This window comes from Muscardinus avellanarius (genome assembly GCF_963383645.1).
Source record: "Muscardinus avellanarius genome assembly, chromosome: 13".
Lineage (NCBI taxonomy): Eukaryota > Metazoa > Chordata > Mammalia > Rodentia > Gliridae > Muscardinus > Muscardinus avellanarius.
This window is the reverse complement of record NC_137799.1, coordinates 34,397,917-34,418,735: the sequence shown is the minus strand read 5'-3', so window position 1 is coordinate 34,418,735 and position 20,819 is coordinate 34,397,917. Positions and strand designations below refer to the sequence as shown.

At 40.0% G+C, this 20,819-nt stretch overlaps 1 protein-coding gene across 1 annotated transcript in view; it reads left to right on the top strand.

Annotated features, from left to right (window-relative positions):
* The window catches only part of LOC308272145 (tomoregulin-1), a gene marked incomplete at both ends in the record, with an annotated part of 102,844 nt that overhangs the window by 10,858 nt on the left and 71,167 nt on the right, over positions 1-20,819 (top strand). The window contains one exon of the mRNA XM_080708920.1: positions 20,502-20,611. Within this exon, the coding sequence (XP_080565046.1) occupies positions 20,502-20,611 (110 nt within the window). The remainder of the gene's footprint in view (positions 1-20,501; positions 20,612-20,819) is intronic.

The window sequence follows — 20,819 nt, the reverse complement described above, 5'->3', positions numbered from 1 at the left end:
TGGCCAGCATCGGAGCCTGGCGTGAGGCAAGTCCACTCCTGCGGCCTCCAAGGTTGGGACCAAAGCCAGCTTAGGGGTTTGACCGGTTCAGGGGCCAGCGAGACCAGAACTGGGTCCTCCCATGAGGCAAGGCCGCTGCGTGAGCCAGCGAGATCTGGATCAGTCCACTGAGTAGCCAGGCCACTACTGGGACCATCAAGAGTGGGATTGGTACTTGCAACGCAGCATGCACAGAGAAATATCGCAGAAAATATAAATCAGACGCTTCTCTTAATCAGCAATAACTAGGAGGAAAAGGGCAACAGGAAGAGGTTGAGCTATAGAAAGGGCCCTATAGTGAAGCAACTAATGTGATCAATCAGAGGGTATGTAATACTGGAGGACGGAGCCTCTTTAAAATGCAGGAGGTACATAAACAAATATATCAAAGTAAATCACCAAAGAAGTGTGGGATGGAGGGAGGGGGAGGGAATGGGACGGTGGCTGGAGGAGGGCTAATTGGATGATGTGTGCTTGTATATCCTCTCAAGTCTTGTACTCCAATGTGATTGATATATGACTACAATGCACCAATTTAAAAAATAAATTAATTAATTAAAAAAAAAAAAAAAAAAAAAAAAAAAAAAAGAAAGGAACATCATAGATGATTATCCCTGTAGTTTATCTAAGAAAATGGGTAACTACTTCTAGCAGACTCATACTCAAAGAAGCCTTGGTCTACTTTGGCAAATGGAAGCACATTTATATGTTTGAAGTTACGGTGGTTCAAGTATGTCTGTGTCATTGGTAAATAAATTTCTGCTTACCTACCTTTTTGATTTATCACTGATCACTCCTGTACGTACAAAATGAGGGCTCCCACTGTATAAGGTGCCTAAAGGAAGGAACAGATACGGTGTTGAGGAAATGAATAATTCTGATTTGTAGGAATAAAAAAAAAAATAGCTTCCCAGAGCAAGCGGCACTTGAGCTGGGCTTTCCGGGAAAGTGGAATGTGAGCTTGAGACACTAGGTACATTTGCCTGTGGCCTTTGCTGCTGCTGTTCCTTTTGCCTGGAACCTTCTTGTCACAGTTATTTATCCCCGTAACTCCTTTGAGTCCTCTCTAATGTCACGTTCAAAATGATGCCTTAAAACCCCTTTCCTCTCTCTTTCCCTCTCTCACCCTAACTTTCCTTCAGGCCTTTTTTTCTTGTGCCAAAGAACTTTATCCTGTGTGACTTACTATACATTTTACTTACTACTTTTCTCCTTTATATAGTTCCTTGAAGGCGGGATTTTTGATTGTTTTGTTCCGTGCTGTCTCCACAGTGTCTGGCACCGTTAGTTGCCCTTTGCATGTTTCTTTGTGGGGTGGATTAATGACTGAATGAACCCAGCAACTGAGGAGAATGGGCAAAGGTTTTCTGGGTTGAAGCAGTGGCTTTAGGTAAGGTACCATGTGGGCAAAACAAAGGCAGTATTTTGGGATTACTGCCCTGGGTCGTGGGGATGAGGGCAGGTGACAGGTGTACAGGATGCTGCCACATCAGTGGTAGGGCTGATGTGAAAGTTCAGTGTTCTAAACACAAAGGTAGGCTTTTAAAGGGGGGTTGAGTGACTTTGTGGTTTTATTTATTTATTTTTATTCATTTTTTTTGGTGGTCCTGGGGTTCCTGGAAGCCCTTCTACCTCCAGGCTACACTCCCAGACTTATTTTTACATTTTTATTTGGAAACAGGGTCTCTTATGCCAGTGCGCGGCTGGCTTTGAACCTGCGCGATCCTCCTGTCTCTGCCTCCCAAGCACGGGGATTACAAGCGGCGCCACCACGCCCGGCTGACTTTGTGGTTTTAGAAGGCAGAGCCTGCATCTGGTGCAGCTGAAATAGAGAAGAGAATGGCAGCATGGTGGAAGCAGAGTTGGAGATGGGGATAATTGTACTGGCCTACGAAGTAGTTTAAAAAGTTGCATTGTAGCCGGGTGAGGCAGTGCAGGTTTGTAATCCCTGTGCTTGGGAGGCAGAGACAGGAGGATCACGCAGGTTTGAAGCCAGCCTTGCTGGCTAAAGAGACCCTGTTTCCAAATTTAAAAAATATAAAAATAGGTCTGGGAGTGTAGCCCGGAGGTAGAAGGGTTTCCAGGAACCCCAGTACCACCAAATATAAAAAATAAAGAAAATAAAAAGTTGCATTGTTGGTAGCCATTAAAATCTAGAAACTTTGCTTTCACGTCAGGATTTCTGCCTTCCCTTCTAAACTTGTAGGTACTGGCAGCTTCGGGCGCTCATTTCCACGAGCCAGAAAAGCCTGAGCTGTCTAGCAAGGCAGAAGCCCTCTCTACTTTGCTGGTCCAGATCCCGCCGGCCTGATGATAACGCTCCGGAGTCTGGATGAACTGTGATGCTCTTAATTTGGAATGGAGAGGCTGTTTGGAGGAGTCAGATTGGTGTGCATCCTTTCATTCCTGCTGTTCAGTCACCAAGTTGGATGCAAGTCCTTACTTCTGCAGTGCCCAGCCCCTCCTGTCTGAACATCTCTTCCGCCTGTATTTTAACTTCTGCGCACGCTGTCCTCCATTCTCTGTTCTCCGAGAAACTTCTATTCCATACTCTTCCAAAGGAAAAGAACGATCATCATTGGCAAATGGAAGTTCCAGCAACATAGCACCAAGAGGGGCTTCACTCAGGATGTTCCTCCTCTACCCTTCCCTAGATTCCACCTACCCATTGGTGTTTGAAAACTACCCTCCTGTCTATACCATTTTCCTTGAAACTCACTAATGATATTTTTATTATGTCTACTTTTTCCATTTTTGTCTTTATTTTTTTGTTTTAGTACTTCCTCTTCATAAACTTTCCCTTTCTTTTTCTCTTTTTACGTTCATTATGTTTCTGTTTCTTTAACACTAAGGCATTTATGTTAAAAATTCTTCTCAAAATTGTCGTAAAACACACGAATTCAGAGAAGTTGCACATAATTTGTTTCATAATTTGGTATTATGATCTGAGAATGTGTCATATAGAATTTTGGGGTTGTTGTATTAAAATTAGTTGAATCTTTGCAACCGAGTATAAGAACAAATTTTGTGATTCTTGTACCCGAGGAAAGGAAGTATGGTTTCGCTGGCTTTTAACTTTTCATATTAAATATTAATTTTATTAAAAAGTTTAAAGATTTTGCCTGGGCATGGTGGCACATGCTTGTGATCCCAGTATTTGGAAGGGTGAGACAGGAGGATTGCAGGATTGTGGCCAGCTTCATCAACTTAGTGAAGCGCTCTGCAACTTTGCCAAACTTTGTTTCCAAACGAAAAATACAATAGGGCTAGGGATATAGCTCAGAGGTAGAATGCCCAGTACCACAAAAACAAAACAAGACAAACACACACACACAATTTTTAGGTACTTCACATAGTTTGCTTTTTTAAAACCTATCATCCATCTGTCATTTTTTTTTATGAGCATAGTCCTGCCATGTTGGCCTCTAGCAAAGGGAAGAGTTTAATTTATTGTTTATATCAATTCTTTACGTGTGTGTGTGTGTGTGTGTGTGTGTGTGTGTGTGTGTGTGTGGTATTAGGGATTGAACAATTTTTAGAAAATTCATAGAGAGGTTGCAGCAGTAGATCCACGTTTCCCAGTTGTTAAGGTATTTCACGTTTGCCTGGTCATCGCTTTGTGTATCTATTCTTTTTCTTACCTATCATCTGTCATTGACTTTTTTTTTTTTTTTTAATGAACATAGCCCTGCCAGGTTGGCCTCTAGGAGAGGGAAGGGCTTAATTTATTATTTGTATCAGTTCTCCCCTCTCCCCCTTTCTTGGTGGTACTGGGTACTGAACTCAGGGTCATTCTACCTCTCAGCTACAACCCCAGCCCTATTTTACTTTATTTTGAAACAGGAACTTGCTAGGTTGATGAGAGTCTCAGTATTTGCTAAGGCTGTCTTTGATTTGCTTGTTTTCTTTCTTTCTTTTCCTTCCTTCCTTCCTTCCTTCCTTCCTTCCTTCCTTCCTTCCTTCCTTCCGTACTAGGGGTGGAACCCAGGGGCTTTTCTACCTCTAGTCTATACTCCCAGACCTATTTTATCCTTTATTTGGAAACAGGGTCTCACTCAGTTGCTGAGAGCCTAATTAGCTGAGGTTTGCTTCGAACCTGTGCGATCCTCCTGTCTCAGCCTCCCAAGCACTGGGATTACAAGCCTGTGCTACCACGCATGGTTTGTAATCCTCCTTTCTAAGGCTCCTGAGTACTGGGATCACAAGTGTGTGGCACCATCCAGATACTTTTAATTTTTATCTTTTTTCATCTCCTGTTAGTGAAATATTGATGCCTCCACATATGATATAAGCTTATTTTTCAGTTTTCTTGTAAGAATTTTTGCTATTCTCTTTAGAATGGAGAACGGGGTGGAGGTGCTTGCAAAACAGCTTCTCATCTCTAGGGAGTTGAAGAATTCTAGATGTGGGCTAGGAATAATGAGGAATAGAGATAGGCTAGTAAAGGGGAGGAGTCGTGTCTTTTCTGGACCAGGTGGTAGTGGCAGGTGGGGATCTTCTAAGAACTCAGATCCGATTGCTTTTCATTCCTTTTTGGTCTGGTATTTCTGGTCATGGTGGCTGGTAGGTGTCTTTAGCCCAGGCCACAAAGGTGACAGACGCTCATGAAGACCGTGATGTCATACCTTTTCATCTTATTGCACTCATCCTATCCAACATCTGCAGCCCAAGTAAAGAGTTATTGTTTTCCGCAAAAGTAGACTTCAAGTCTCTGAAACGTGATGTAGGCAACCATTATCATGATACTCCATGGGGACACTAATAACATCTTGCCCAGCTGTGTAACTTCCAAAATTAGAAATTTTAAAATTAACTAAGCCTGGCATGGTGGCGCACACTTGTAATCTCAGCATTTGGGAGGCTGAGACAGGAGGATCACGGTTCGAGGACAGCCTCGGCTAATGAGGGAGGCCCTTTGCAACTCAGTGAGACCCTGTTTCAAAATAAAGAATAAAAAATAGGCCTGGGGGTATAACTCAGAGGTAGAATGCCCCTGGGTCCCATCCCAAGTACCACAAAAAAAAAAAAAAAAAAAAAAAAAAAACAACACACAAAAAAACTAAGAGCTAAGAGCAAGTGAAACTAGAGAGTTTATTTAGGTTTTTCCTTGGTAATGTACCTAGGAATGGGATTTCTGGGTCACTTGGTAACTTTTGTTAGGGGTTGGGTATGGGATGTCCCCCAGAAAAGCTCCTGTGTTGGCAGTGCAGACCTGTTTAGAGTGATGACCTCATCTGTGGATCAGTCATTTGAATGGGCAGACTGGGTGGTAACTGCAGTGGCCAGGTGTGGCTGGAGGAGGGTGTGTCCTTGGGGACTGAGTCTGTCTCTGGTCTCTTTCTTGCCCTCTGCTTCCTGCCCTGAGTTGAGCAGCTTTCTTCTGCCAAGTCCTTCCTCCATGATATTTATGTCTTGAAGCTGCAGGTTATGGGTTGAACCCCTGAAACCATGTGTCAAATAAACCTTTCCTCCTCCAAATGTTCTCATCAGGTATTTTGGTGCAAAAGATAGTAAAACAATTTTGAAGAACTGTTTTCCAAAGTGGTAGCATGGTGTTATATTTTTACTAGTCATGTCAAAGTGTTTTGTTTTCTGCATTCTTACCAATACTTGTTAATTGCCATTTTTATTATAACCAGCCATCTTTATTTAAGTACATAGTTGTTATTCGTTTTGCTTACATATGTGGTTTCCTTCTTTTTTCTCCCTTGGTACTGGGGATTGATCCCAGTGTACTCTACCTCTGAGCTATACCTTTAGCTCTTTTTAAATTTTGAAACGGGGTCTTGCTAAGTTATCAAGTACTGGCTTCAAACCTACGACTCTCCTATCTCAGCCTCCCAGGTACTGGGCTTACAGTGTGTGTCACTCTGCCTGACACATACATGGGTCCTTTAATGGAATTTAAATTTTTACTTTTTTTAAGCTAGGTTAGAGAACTTCAACCATTTACCCTCCCTTCCCCCATTTTTACTTTGTTAGGAACATTGTTTTAATATAACTATGTTCATTATTTCTGTTATTCTATTATTAGCTCTCATGGGAGAAATATGGTATTAGAAACTTGGCATACTTCTCATGTGCTTTAAAATTCTATGTTTAAATTTTAAAATTCTCTTAGCATATGCTATTTTATGAGATGATTTCCTTTATTGTTAATCATTTATTACTATTCAAGTCCATTTATTTTTAAAATGTGTCATATATTTTCCATGGTTCAATTGCCTCATCACTTTTTCAAAAGTAATTTAAGGTTCTAAAGTTCTCTTTCTTTTTTCCTTTTTTTTTTTTTTGTAATAGTGGCAATTGAACACAGGGGCGTTCTACTACTACATTGCGTACTCAGATCTTTTTATTTTGAGACATAGTCTCTCAAAGTTGTCCAGGCTGGCCTTGAACTTGCGTTCCAAGTAGCGTCACTCCTCTGTAATCTTTTAACATTTAGATCTTCCTCTCTTCCCCTCCTCCTTACTCTTTAACCTTACTGCCTTAGTCTCCTAAGTAGTTGGCATTACTCTTCTGTGATCTTTTGACATTTATGCGGAAATGAATTCATTTGGTAATCAGAAAGATTTTTAACTTTTTGGTATTAATTTTTGCCTTGACATTTCCTATTTGTATTGGAGCTACTACTGAGGTTAGATCTCCTTCTGAGATTAAGTTCAGTTTCTTTTGCTCTGACCAGCTTTCATCTAATACTGTTGTGCAAATGAAACTAAACTGTTGCTATTGCTGTATCAGTCCTGTTGTTTGTAGTCTAATATATTTCGACTCTCTTTTGCTTACGAGTCACTCAGTCTTTTGTTTTAGTTTATGTTCATTTTTCATAGCTCCCCCCTTTTTTTTTAAAAAAAAGTGGCTCAAGGTAATTTTTAGGGGATACACTTGTATTTACCATTATTATTTGCTTCTTTAAGTTTATAGCATAAGTGCTTTCTGATTTATTACTTAATTAAGCCTAGGTGTTTTCTTTCTTTCTGTTTTAATTCTTCACTGTTTTTACAGCAGTTTGCTGGGGTTTAAGGTTGCAGTGTCTTTTTCAGTTTGATTTTGATGGCTTCAGCCAGGGAAAAGAAATACCTTTTACAGTATCCAGTGTTCTTTTGTCCTCATTTAATCCTTGTGGTCCTATGAGGTATTATTGGACCCATTTTTAACTCCAGAGAGCTGGGATTTCTCAGGTTTAGTGCTTGGCGGGTACTTGGCCAAGGTCACGTAGTCATTCAATCTAACAATTGGAACCTTAAGTCTGAAACTCTCTGATGCACCAGGATATGGGAGGGCTTATAAAAGCTCTCCTTTTAAACAGTTAATACTGAGTTCGCCAGTGCCAGTTTGCAGGTGTGCGGTTACGGATCTCTGTCTTTGTGGGTGAGTTCTCTAGGTTCTGGCTGCCCCCTTTCTACTTAGTATTACAGACAGCAAGGAACAGTGGTTAGAAATGGAACCAGAAGGTGTTATTCTTGTGTTTAAATTTATTTATTTATTAATTTTTAAAAATTGCTGATGGAAGAAGCCTGTTAAATGTATTTGCAAAGTCGTCCTAAAACATATATGTGTTACTCAATAAAATGGGATTATAACTATAATTTTATGAACTGCCACTTTTCACTTTTACAGGGAGTCTTAGTCTTCTTTCCATATGCATACATGTGCTTCCAGTGTCTACCTAGTATTTGATCAATAATTTAATTAATTCCCAACAGATGGACACTTAGGTGGGTTTTTACTTTGCTGTTTGCTGTTATAAAAAATGCTGATGTTAACAGTCTTGCGCATATACTTTTGTCTCCTTTTATCTTCAGCATCATTTCTTACAATTAGAAGTGTTGGGCAAAAGGATAATTACAATTTTAATACGTATGGCCACATGAGAGTTTTGCTAGCATGTATCCTCCCATAGTTGGTTCAGGTGCTCATTTTCCCACACCTTTTCTAGCACTGATACTAATAAAAAAAAGTAGTAACCAGCACTTAATATAACACTCATTATATGTCACACACTGCTCTTTTTGATCCTCTGTCAGCATTACGAGAGGTACCTGTTTTATGGGCAACAGAGGTGGTAAATTATTAAGGTTATGCAGCTCATAAATGGAAGAGCCAGAATACTGATTGAAGAGGTCTGGTGTGCCAGGATATGCTTCTTCTTCTTCTTTTTTTTTTTTTTATGGTACTCGTGATTGAACCCAGGGGCATACCCTCAACCCTATTTTTAAATTTTTATTTTGAAACAGGGTCTTGCTAATTTAATGAGAGTTTCACTACTTGCTGAGGCTGTCCTCGAACCTGTAATCTTCCTGTCTCGGCATCCCAAGTACTAGGGTTATAGGTGTGTGTCACCTTACCTGGCAGGGTATACTTCTTAAACTCAGAATTATGATGCCTGTTCATTTGTTGTTTGCTAATTTTTTCTAAAATATAAGTAGTGTGATTGATTTTATTTGATTTTTTTTTTGCAGTACTGGAGGTGGAATTTTTATCTGATTTTTAAGTCATTTTTTGTTAGGATGATTCATATTGTGTAAATATATACAATTAAGTGATTTTTATATATTCACTTTTTTGTGCAGCCATCATCACTGTCTGCTATCGAATCATAGAACATTTCATAGAAATCAGAAATCACCACGGAAAGCATCTCTGTAACCATTAATCATGGTTACATGGCAGTCGTATGGAGATTTTCTGTCTCTATAGCTTTACCTTTTCTGGGCATTTTATATAAATTGAATCATACACTATGTGGCCTTTTTTGTGCCTGTCTTCTTTCTCTTATCATAGAATTTTCGAGATTCTCACATGCTGTAGCATGTAATTATTTTATTTGAATTTAAAAGTATTACAAGATCATAAAACTCAAAACAATTCAGAAAAGTATAGAATGAAGAAAGGTTTAATCCACCTTCTCCCTCCCCAGTACTTGGGATTGAACCCAGGATCTTGCTAGGCCAGCACTCTACCACTGAGCAACACCCCCAACCTAAAAAGTTGAAATTGTCTCAAAAGATAACCGTGGTTCATATTTTGGTGTGTATACATATTTTATGAGCATTAAAAAGTTTGAATTATACATCTTACTTGATTAATTGACTAATCAATTAATTTACTAGTGCTAGAAATTGAACTAAGGGGCAGTCTACCTTTGAGCTGCACCCCCAGCCTTATTTTTATTTTGAAGCAGGTTGATGAGAATCTTACTACTTGCTGACACTGTCCTCGAACCTGTGATCCTTCTGTTTCATCTTCCCAAGTACTAGGAGTACAGGTGTGCACTACCATGCCTTATATATATTATATATATTATATATATATAATATATATATATTATATATATTTTAAAAATCTGCCTTTATCTGGGTGTGGTGGCGCACAGTTGTGATCCCAGTACTTGGAAGGCTGAGACAGGTGGATTTCACAGGTTTGAAGTCAGCCTCAGATACTTAGTGAGGCTTTCATCAACTTAGTGAGACCCTGTTTCCAAATAAAATAGAAAATAGGTTGGGGAGTGTAGCTCGGAGGTAGAAGGCTCCTGAGTTTCATCCCCAGTATCACAACAAACAAACAAACAAACAAAACCCCCCAAAAATCTGCCTTTAAAGAAAAACCTTAATAATCTTCATAGGAAACGTAGAGGTTTTTCATGTGTATGTGTTCTACCCCTGAGCTAGGACCCCTACCTCTTATTTTTATTTTACTTTTCTTTTTTTTTTTTTTTTTGTGGTACTGGGGTTCCTGGAAGCCCTTCTACCTCCGGGCTACACTCCCAGACCTATTTTTACATTTTTTCATTTGGAAACAGAGTCTCCTAAGCCAGCGCGCGCGGCTGGCTTCGAACCTGCGCGATCCTCCTGTCTCTGCCTCCCAAGGGCGGGGATTACAAGCCTGCGCCACCACGCCCGGCTTACTTTTCATTTTGAAACAGGGTTTCATTTTGTTGCTGAGGGCCTCTGTAGTTGCTGATCCTGTGATCCTCTTGTTTCAACCTCCAAGGTACTGGGATTATAGGTCTGGGCCACCATGCCTGGCTCATCGTTATTTTTAATCACTTTCTCATAATAGATTCAGTTACTGATCTGTGAGATGGAAGCATATTACAGGTTTGCCAAGCTAGTGTCAGACCTGAATCCCAAAGGGTAGGCAGGAGAGATGATCACTGTTCAGGACCTTTGGCTAGGACTGGGGAGGTCTGGAAACATCCTGGACGCCTTTCACGCTCAGCTTGGGATCCAGCTCTGTTCTTACATCTGATCCGGCAGTAGCTGTCCTCCCTGTCACCTTGCCTGAAGCATCCCAATGGGGCATTTAGAATTGAAGTGTAGGCAGCAGGAGAGAGCGCAGGTGTGGGGGTGGAGGATTGACAGGATCAGAGTGTCGTTTAACAAAGGGTAGCTTGGCAGTAGCATGCAGATTGGAATGAAAAATATTGGAGTCTGATAATTGTGTGGCATATGTGAAATTTCTTTCCTCAAATATAGCTTAGAGAAATTTTAAGTCATTTCTGCTGTTAAGGCTTTTTAATATTAATGTAAGCTGCTTTTGGTTTTGTATCATGAATTATTAAATAAAGTTTATTTTCTCCCTCACATCTTTATAGTAGAAGGTAAATACCATAATATGGTTAACTTAATAAACAATTTGAGGAAAATTAAATTTTTTTTTTGTGTGTGTGTGTGTGTATGCTGGGAATTGAACCCAGGGTCTCATGAGTAGTAGGTTGGTGCTCTACCCCTTAGCTATAGCCTTAGCTCAAGAAAATTTAATTTCTAATACTTATGATTTGCTAGGACTTAAGCATTGACTACATCTCATCCTTGATTTTACCCTGAATTATATTTCCAGAGATTTGTGTCATTAAAGATGCCCCTCAGATTGATTGGGAGTTGATATGTACAGAAAAAAAGGAAGTGAATGTTACACATTGTACCTGCTTGTTCCAGGTACTATTGGTCCTTAATACATTATCTCTTGTGACCATACAGAGGGGGGGAGTATTATTCTAAGAGGTGAAGACCTAGTGTGTGAATCTGCCTGTCACTCACCTCCAGACTCTTGCTTTTCCATTACATAGCAATGATGTCAGTGATGGCCTGAAATCACATTGAGCTTTTTCCACTGTAAAATAATAATTGGCACAGGAACTTGAGGAAAAAATCACTCATCGTTCAACTGGTACAATATAGTTGCTATTACCACCTTGTTTTTTCTTTACTGGATTTTTTATGTTACCATGTGTATGTGTATAGTTTTGTGCTTTTTAATATTAATTTATTGATACTATATTTAAGTCACTATATTTCATGACTCTATCACACAATTTCTAGGTGAGGAGTATTATAAACCTTTATGTATTTATTATGGTACTGGTGATTGAATTCAGGGCATTCTACCTCTGAACTACACCCCTAGTCTGATTTTGTTTGTTTGTATGTATATATCTATGTATGTGTGTATTATGTATGTATTTTTGTTTTGTGGTACTGGGGATTGAACTCAGACACATTCTACCTTTGACCTACACCCCAGACCGATTTTATTTCTTATTTGGAAATAGGATCTTACTACGTTTAGTCTGACTACTTGCTGAGGCTGTCCTTGAACCTCTGATTCTCTTGTCTCAGTCTCCCAAGTGCAGGTATTACAGGCATGTGCCACCATGCCCCGCTTTATTTTTTATTTTGTAACAGGGTGTCCCTAAGTTGCTAAGGTTGGTCTCAAACCTGAAATTCTTCTCTTTTAGCCTCCCAGTACTGAGATTACAAGTGTACACCACCATGCCCTGCTTTATTATAAATGTTTAAATAATTTAAAAAAATTTATATTTTTTTACTGTTTTCTGTACAGAGGCTGTAGTATTGTTTATCCTGCAGTTGGGTGCAGGTTTAGGAATGAGCAGGACCTGTCATATTGTATTGGCATAGTTTTCTGAAAAAGGGTAGGTTTCCCCAAATACTGTTAACGTCTAGAAAATGAGTATAAACTCACTGAGGTTTTGTTTTTAAGGAAAAGGTAAAAAGTTTGAACATGTCTTTATTGGGAGTCAATAAGGAATCAACTAGAGATAAGTGAAAGGTTTCCACATTAGTAAGGTCTTAGCATTCATTTATAGAACTTTCCCTGGCAATGTTCTGAGGACCGGAAGTAGCACTGACAAGAACAGAGGACATGGCTGTGTGAGGCCGGGAGACCAGGCTGAACACCGACGTCGGGGTGAGTGCGGGCGGCCCCGGGGCGGCCGGCCGATGGCGGCAGAACATTTTGTGTACAGTAGGAGCCCTCTTGTCATGTTTCTGTGCGAGGAGTCACAGAAGTGATTAGTAAATGCATAAAACATTTTATTTTAACTTAAAAACATATAATGATATTTTAAAAGATGACCCCGGATTTTCTTAGGGAATAGTTTTCTCTTTCTTGATTAAAACATTTTTTTCTCAGTGCTTAGAGATCAAACCCAGGGCACCTATGGTATGCTAGGTAAGCTCCTCTACCACTGGGCTATATATCTTCAGCTCTTAACACACACACACACACACACACACACACACACACACACACACACACACACACGCATACGGTGCTGGGAGTTGAACCCAGAGCATTCCACTTTAAAGCTATACCCCTAGCCCTATTTTATTTTTTATTTTGAAATAGGGTCTTGCTAGGTTGATGAGCCTCACTACTTGCTGAGGCCGTCCTCAAGCTTGCAGTCCTCCTGTCTCAGTCTCCCAAGTACTGGGGTTATAGGCGTGTGCCACCAAGCGTGGCTAAAACACATTTTTAATGCATTGGGTTTAAATTCTAGTTTTAATCTTTTTTAAAAGGAACTTAAAGATTTGCGAATGCAAAATTGTAAATGTAACCGCAATTTTCTGGAAAGCCGTTCACAGTTTCCAAGTCTTTAGTTTAAGTTTTCATAGTAACAACTTTTCACTCAAATGAAATGTTGAAGTCACATCATGATAGTAACACATGCAAGGGGCCTAACTAGGCCTGACAGCATTCCCGGAAGCACAAGAACTGCTCCCGTGGTTGGAGCTCGAGTGCTCGTGGTCATTATGGAGAGTGACCTGGTAGCCTTGAGAATTCCTTGCGCCACAAGTGTTCGTCTGCACACTTGGGTCCATTGGGAGAGTTGTTTAACCTGCAGATATGTTCTAGGAGTACAGTAGTCATGGACAGGGCAGTAGTAGTGTCAGGGACAATAGCTGATTCCTCACCTTGGGACGGTTAGGGTCCTTGGCCTATGTGGTTGAAAAGAATTTCAGCACTGGCCAATCTGAGACATAGACAGAGGTTTATTTGGGAAAGTAGGAAACTCACATTTAAAAGAGTGTGTGGGCTGAGCGTGGTAGCGCACGCTTGTAATCCCTGTGCTTGGGAGGCGGAGACAGGAGGATCACGCAGGTTCGAAGCCAGTCTCGCTGGCTTAAGAGACCCTGTTTCCAAATAATTATATATATACTATATATATATATGTATATATATATATATATAATTATACACACACACATATATATGATAACAATATATATATATATATATATATATATATATATATATATATATATATAAAATATAGGTATAGGTTTGGGAATGTGGCCCAGAGGTAGAAGGATTCCATACCCAGTACCACCAAAAAAAAAAAAAAAAAAAGAGAGAGAGAGAGAGAGAGAGAGAGAATTTGGGCTACCCCCAAAATGAGGGAAGTCCTTTGGGAGAACTTTGATGCCGGGTGGGCAGGAGGTATGTGAAGATGACCTAGTCCAGTAGTCACAAGATGACTTCGGGTGTTTCTGGTCCTGACCTGCACTATCTTATTTACCATGGGGATCCTTTGAAGTTATTCAGTGACCACCTCCAATGTTGAGATTGCTCTCTGGGTGGTACCCAAAGGGATTCCTTCTTTTGTGTCATCTGTTGTCAGATACACGTCTCTGTAAGGGTTTACAGCAGGGGTCATTTGTAAATTCCTCAGAAACTTTTGTGTTGAGTAGGCCTCGGCACAGGCTTTCATGCTAAAGTTACATTTTCCTTGTTCTTCCTTATATCTCCTTTCTACCTATTTCATTTCTTGTATCCCACATCAGTAAGAGAAGGACAAAAGGAGTAATTTAATGAGAAGTGGTCCAGAGTCGGGAGATAATGAAGACGGTTGGGTAAGAAGGGGAGGCCTGGAATATCAACTGCTGGAAAATGGTCAAGAAAAGACTTAAGGGAAACGCTATTGGCTCTTTAGAATAGGAGGTCGTGTTGACTTTAGAGAAAAAGTCTTGATATGAAGAGAAAGAGAACCAGGCTTGCTGGAGGTTAAGGCATTATTATAGCTGGAGCCTCTACTTTGAATCCTAGCTTGACACAAGCTTGGAGTTGATATTTTTAAGTCCTGCCACCAAAATGGGAAATAGCTGCGGTAATTTGCCAAGATCTTGGACGTAGTGTGTGGGGAAGGGGGATGTTTGGTAGAGTCTGGTAGTCTACATTTTTGGTGTCCATGGCTGGTGTGGCAGCTAGTGGGTAGAGGCCAGGGATATTGCTTCATATCCTGTGGTAACAACATAGCCCCTGCAACAAAGAACTATTTGGCCCCAAACGTCTAGAGTGCGCAGATTGAAATGCCCTGAATTCTATTGTAACACCTTATGAAGTCTGATCCCTTTTGTCTGTTAGCTAAACAGACTACCTTCTGTTTCCTGGAAGGGTGGTAGAAAAGCCATACCATTCTGGAGGGCTGCTAGGTCTCATTTTGAACTGAACTCAGTGAGTGGTGCCAAAAGTTGGGAATTTTGGCAGCTCAGGTTCAGTCAGCAGGATTCCCTCCCATAGTGTGCATTGTTTCCCAGCTTTGAGATGTTAATTAAATTTGAGACAAGTTTTGCATTTTGAGAATTGCCTGATGGGCAGATTTGCAACTAGCACAAAATATTTTTGTTTTGAGCTACTCTTCTGGGCGCTTCTTTATGTAAAATATTTGTTCAGAGAATTGACTTTTGAGGGCCTCAGCAATGGCTCATTCATTTTGGTGAATTTTCATTTGGGTTTAAGAAGGCAGGAGCATTGTCATCGTTATACAGCGTTCCCTCTGGATGCCCGGTACTCTACAGCATACATGAAAAGAAAGAACATTCAGAAGATGATCCCAGAGTAGATTGCTTCTGTAGCAAGGTTACGTGCAGGCAGTGGTTCTCACATTTGTTAGGAGGCAGAACACCACGAAGTCATGGCGCTCTTGAGAAATTCATAAGTGTGGACTGTGATATAGCACAAAATTTATTAAGATTTTGCTTAGTAATATTGGTCTTAATTAAATTTACATGCAGTTATATTGAGATTGTGTTTCACTGTATCAGTGACTTGACCAATAGTGGCTTATATGACAAGGGCTTTATTATTTTATGTATTCATCCATTTATTGCCTACAGTAGTCAGTCTGGAGGGATGAACCCATAGTAGGCCTGGTGAGTCCAAGATGCTTCTCCTTCTACTCTTCTTGCTCCTGGCTTTTTTCCTCTATCATCTTGAGCTTGTGGCTTCCATCTCTATACTTGTAAGGGCGCTGCTTCATCCTCAGGCAGCAGGCGTGCGCTCCAGTCAGGAGAAAGAATGGAAGAATGAAGGAGGAAGGGACAATACTGCTTATTTATGAATTGTGGCACTAAGCAAGGGCTAAGAAATATAGGTTACATGCTTAGGTACCTTGTTTTACTGAATCAGCTAGTGGTTATTTTACTAAGAAAGACCAAGAGCATGGATCCAAGGAAGGTAATTAGCAGTAACTACCAAAATTACAAAACAATTTAAAATGCATATTCATGAGCTTGTTATATTCATGACCTATGTTATTTTAAAGCACTGTTGGAATTTTTCTGTAATAGTGTTTATTTTGGATATTTTGTTGATAACTAGCAAAGAAGTAATTTCAAATACTGAAGGTTTAAGAAATATAACTGAAAAAAGTCTTACAATGATAAATTATTTTCCATTGCTTTTTTTTTTTTTTTTTTTTTTTTTACTTCGTGAATGAGAAAAATCTGACTTGGTTTTAATGAAGATATACTCTTTTCCTTTTTGTGGCACTGGTGATGGAACCCACAGAGACCAGCTCTTCCTAAGGAACATTGTGTGGGAACCAGTGAAATCTGTGTACTACTAAATTACTTTGTCTCCACTTTTCACTTACCTTGTTTTTTTAGTGAAGAACATTTTCCCCCTCTTTTAACATTATTCAGGTTATGGGCAATTAAAACATTTTTAAAGCATCTTTTCTAATTTCTCTTTAATGAATCTATATTAGTTTTATTATCAGAAAAAAAATCTTTGCTGATTTTTTTAAGGTCAATGCAAGTCTTACTTTTTCTGACACTGTACCCTGTTCTTTTTTTTTTTTTTTTTTTTCGCTACTGGGGATGGAACCCAGAGGCATTTAACCTCTGAGCTATACCCCCAGCCCTATATTTTATTCTTTATTTTGAAACAGGGTCTCACTGAGTTGCAAAGGGCCTAATTAAGTAGCTGAGGCCGTCTGCGAACCCGGATCCTCCTGTCTCAGCCTCCCAAATGCTGGGATTACAAGGGTGCGTCACCATGCCCGGCTTGTACCCTGTTCTTCTATCTTTATCCATGGTTTTTAGAAACTCTTAGAGCAATCATAGACTGTATAACACTTTTATATCCTTAATTATCGGCATATTGAATTCATCACTAACTGTTACATATGCTAGCAAGATCATAAGCTCTCTGTTACGTATTTTTCTTTTTCTTTCTTTCTTCTTCTTTTTTTTTTTTTGGTGGTACTGGGGTTCCTGGAAGCCCTTCTACTTCCGGGCTACACTCCCAGACCTATTTTTACATTTTTATTTGGAAACAGGGTCTCCTAAGCCAGCGCGCGCGGCTGGCTTCGAACCTGCGCGATCCTCCTGTCTGCCTCCCAAGCACGGGGATTACAAGCGTGCGCCACCACGCCCGGCTTGTTATGTATTTTTCTGTATGTTCCAAATTCTGAGCATAGTACTAGGTACATAGTGGATGTTTAATAATTGCTTCCTGATCAACTACATAATCATTTAACACTAAGATACATGGAAATAGCATGGGATTGGTTGTAAAACAAACATAAAAGAAAACATAACTCATTACCAGAGTAATCAGAATTTCCTTTCATCTTTACCTATTGTTATATAGAACCTTGTCTGAGTCTGTTTTCTCTTGTAATAAAAGAATGCCCGAGCCTGGATAATCTTTATAAATTCTTCTTTATAAAGAAAGGTTTATTTTAGAGGCTGGGAAGCCCAAGATCTGGCTGACGCATTTGATGAGGGCCTGGTGCTCCCCCTGTTTATGGTGGAAAGCAGAAGGGAAGATGAGCACATGCAAAAGAGAGAAAAGGGACCTGGTGTGGTGGTGCACACTTGTAATCCCAGGTCTTGGGAGGCTGAGACAGGAGGATTGCAGGTTGGAGGACAGCCTCAGCAATTTAGTGAGACCATTTCAAAATAAAAAGCAAAATAGGGCTGGAGATAGAATGCCCAGTATCAATCCTCCCCCTAAATATATACACATATATGGAGAAAGAATGTGTGCGTGAAAAGGGGTGGCATTCCCTAAATAGCTAACCCATTCCTTTGAGAAAGACATGAATTCATTCATGAAGACTCTGCCTCCTCCCACAAGGCTCCACTTCCCAACACTGTTACACTGAGGAATTAAGGCTCCAGCACATGTACTTTTGGGGGACGCACTTAAACCACAGCAGACTGCTAGGTCTCATAAATGCCTCCCTTCTGAGGGTGTGTCCTGAGGGTTCGCCTTTATATTCTGGCCACCGCCGCGCTGCACCTGTCTTTTTCTTCCTATACCCCAGCGGGTGTACGCTGTGTCTTCTGCCAGCTCTCAGAGGTGTGCCTCTTTGCCTGGCATCACTTTCTCCTTGCCTTCTGTTGTCTCTGTGTTCTGCTGATAGGCGGGCTGGGGGCCTCAGCCGTGTTTCCCACTTGTGAATATCAAAGCAGAGCTCCTTGTTGTGTGACTTCCAGGCTGTTAGTGAGATTGAGGCTGAAGCCATTCTTAAGTTTCTTGTTGTAGCCCGTCTATCTCTGTCTTGGCTCCAAGTGACAGACCTCACACTGTGCTCGAGATGTCTCCTCCTCCTGCCCAAAGCTTTGATTATTAGACCAAGCTTTTACTGCCTCTCTTTGGTAAGGATGATTATTCTCATAAATTTTCCTTAGTCCCTTATGCAAATAGGCTCCCAAATGCGGGCATTTTAGTGGCAGGGGTGGTTTAGATTCTAGAATGTGTTTACACTTTACTACGGAACACAAAAGATGGAACACAATGACATCTCAAAAGACCCTCAAGCCAAGACAGCAAGTTATTACTCAGCATTATCTTGATCCTCAGACCCAAAATTCTTTCTTTTTAATGTCTGATAATATTATAGATTATAATTGAACCCAGTGTGAAGTTTTAAGACCCCAAAGAAAAGAAAGAAGGCAGGGCATGGTGACACACGCTTGTAATCCCAGCATTTGGGAGGCTGAGACAGGAGGATCGTGGTTCGCTGATAGCCTCAGCTACTTAGTGAGGCCCTTTGCAACTCAGTGAGGCCCTGTTTCAAAAGAAATAATAAAAAATAGGGCTGGGGGTGTAGCTCGGAGGTAGAACGCCCTGGGTTCCATCCCCAGCACTGCAAGAAAAAAAAAAAAAAAGCACTAAATTTTATTTCTTGAATTGTGCAATTCTTATTTCCTTGGTTCTTGAACTTTGTCAAGCCTGGAGTTAAGCAAAGATATTATGCATTTTTCTTTACCCTCTTTTTCAGGTCATCTTTTTACTAAGATTTAGGTACTTTCCTTGGGTACGAAGCTATATATTTGATAGTTATTTGGAACTGGATCTTGTATATGTTTCTAGGCGGAGTGTGGGTAGATAAGGAAAAAAATGACCTGTCTGTAAGAGTAAGCCTCAGATGCTAAAGCATATAGTAAAGGAGGAAGGGGGAGAGTGAGCAAAAGTTGGGAGAGGGTGAGAACCAGGGACCTAGAACCTTCAAGCCCGGGCCAGAGGGATTTAAAAGACCATCTTCTGTACTTGGGATAGTTTGTGAAATAGAGTAACAAAGCACCTGTGTTCATTACCTCTTGTTTAAGTGTAAATGCTTGAACTTTAGAGTAATCCAATTCTGTGTGTCTGAGATCCATTTAGGAACAAGAATTGTAACCCACAGTTATAGGCAGTGGTTATCCTAGTGCAGTGATTGGTTCATAGTGGTTCCTCACAGAGGTGCCCTGGACTGTCACTTCCTTGGGTATTCAGGTACTTGATTCTCCATTCCTGGGAATAGCAGACGCTACCTAACGCAGAGCGTGAGAACAGGTGGGCAGAGAGGTCAGCAAAATGTCACAAAGATTCACACCACCTTGAATCTCCTTGACTTAGTCCACGTGTCCTTCTTTGAAATCTAGGAGTAGGAATAACCAGGGATGGGGTGGGGAAGGACTCCTGAGATCCGCTTACTAGACCTCATCGTCATCTAGAATTCAGGAGACCTTGTGCTTTTCCCAGTCACTCAAGGTATTGAGTGGCAGACTGGGTTTTAAGGTAGGCCTCTCTGCTCCCAGATTCATGTGATTATAACTATGCTAGAATTAAAAAAAAATGTCATTTGCTTATTGTTTGTACAAGTGCATTTGTTGTTGTAGCTTGCATTCCAATAGTGAGAACACAAAATTGCATTGTAGGGCTTTTTACCTGATTCCATGCGGTTGGCAACGTTACCCTGAAGCAGTTATTTAGTTTAGTGAATGCTTGGTCCCATGCTTTCAGTGCAGGACTGACAGTCTTGCAGCAGGAACAAATCATCATAGAATGATGTATGATGTTGATTGACTCCACTTTCTGTGATAGAGTAAAACGAAATCAGTTATTTTAAAAGTTCTAAGACTATTTAAATCACTACGTTAATTTTATGTGTATAAATGTTCCATTTATATCTGTTGTATGAGATTCAAGTTGCTTTTACAATTGTTTAATAGTTAAGATTGTTTATTTGTGTAGAATTATCACTTCAACTTTATTCTGAGTACAGAAAGAAGATTCCTTCTAGTTATGTATTATCAGTAAACATAAGTTACTCAGGAGAAAAATAGCCCCAAATGTTAAGATAATAGTAAGAGGACTGGGGAGCTCAAAAATAGAAAAATTCTGTAGATTTACTTTGGGAATTATGTTAAATCTTGAAATTTTGAGCTTCATTTTGGGGCAGGTATCTTTTAGGCATATTATTAGCATTCTCTTTGGGTATACTGAACATTTCACATCCTGATAATAACTTTTTGTGTATTTACTTATTATTATATTTGTGAATAGGATCCCCAACCCATTTTAAGATTTTGCTTTTATTATCTATGTGCATTTGAATTAAAAATACATATATGTATATTTGAATCAATTTTTTCCTCTTGCAGAGTTAAATGTGAGGGAGTCTGATGTAAGAGTTTGTGATGAATCATCATGTAAATATGGAGGCGTCTGTAAAGAAGATGGAGATGGTTTGAAATGTGCATGCCAGTTTCAGGTGAGGAAATCAAACCTATTTAAACTAAAGTAATTTTTATTATATGTTAAAATTTTGTTTTTTAAATTTAAAAGCTTATAACACATTGACCCCTCATGAGGAAGTTGAGTTCAAAGCCTACTAGTTCTTTCTTGTCAGATGAAACCCTGATATTTGTACATTCCATGCTTCTTTCTTAGAATTAAAAAGAAAGACAGGCTGGCAATAA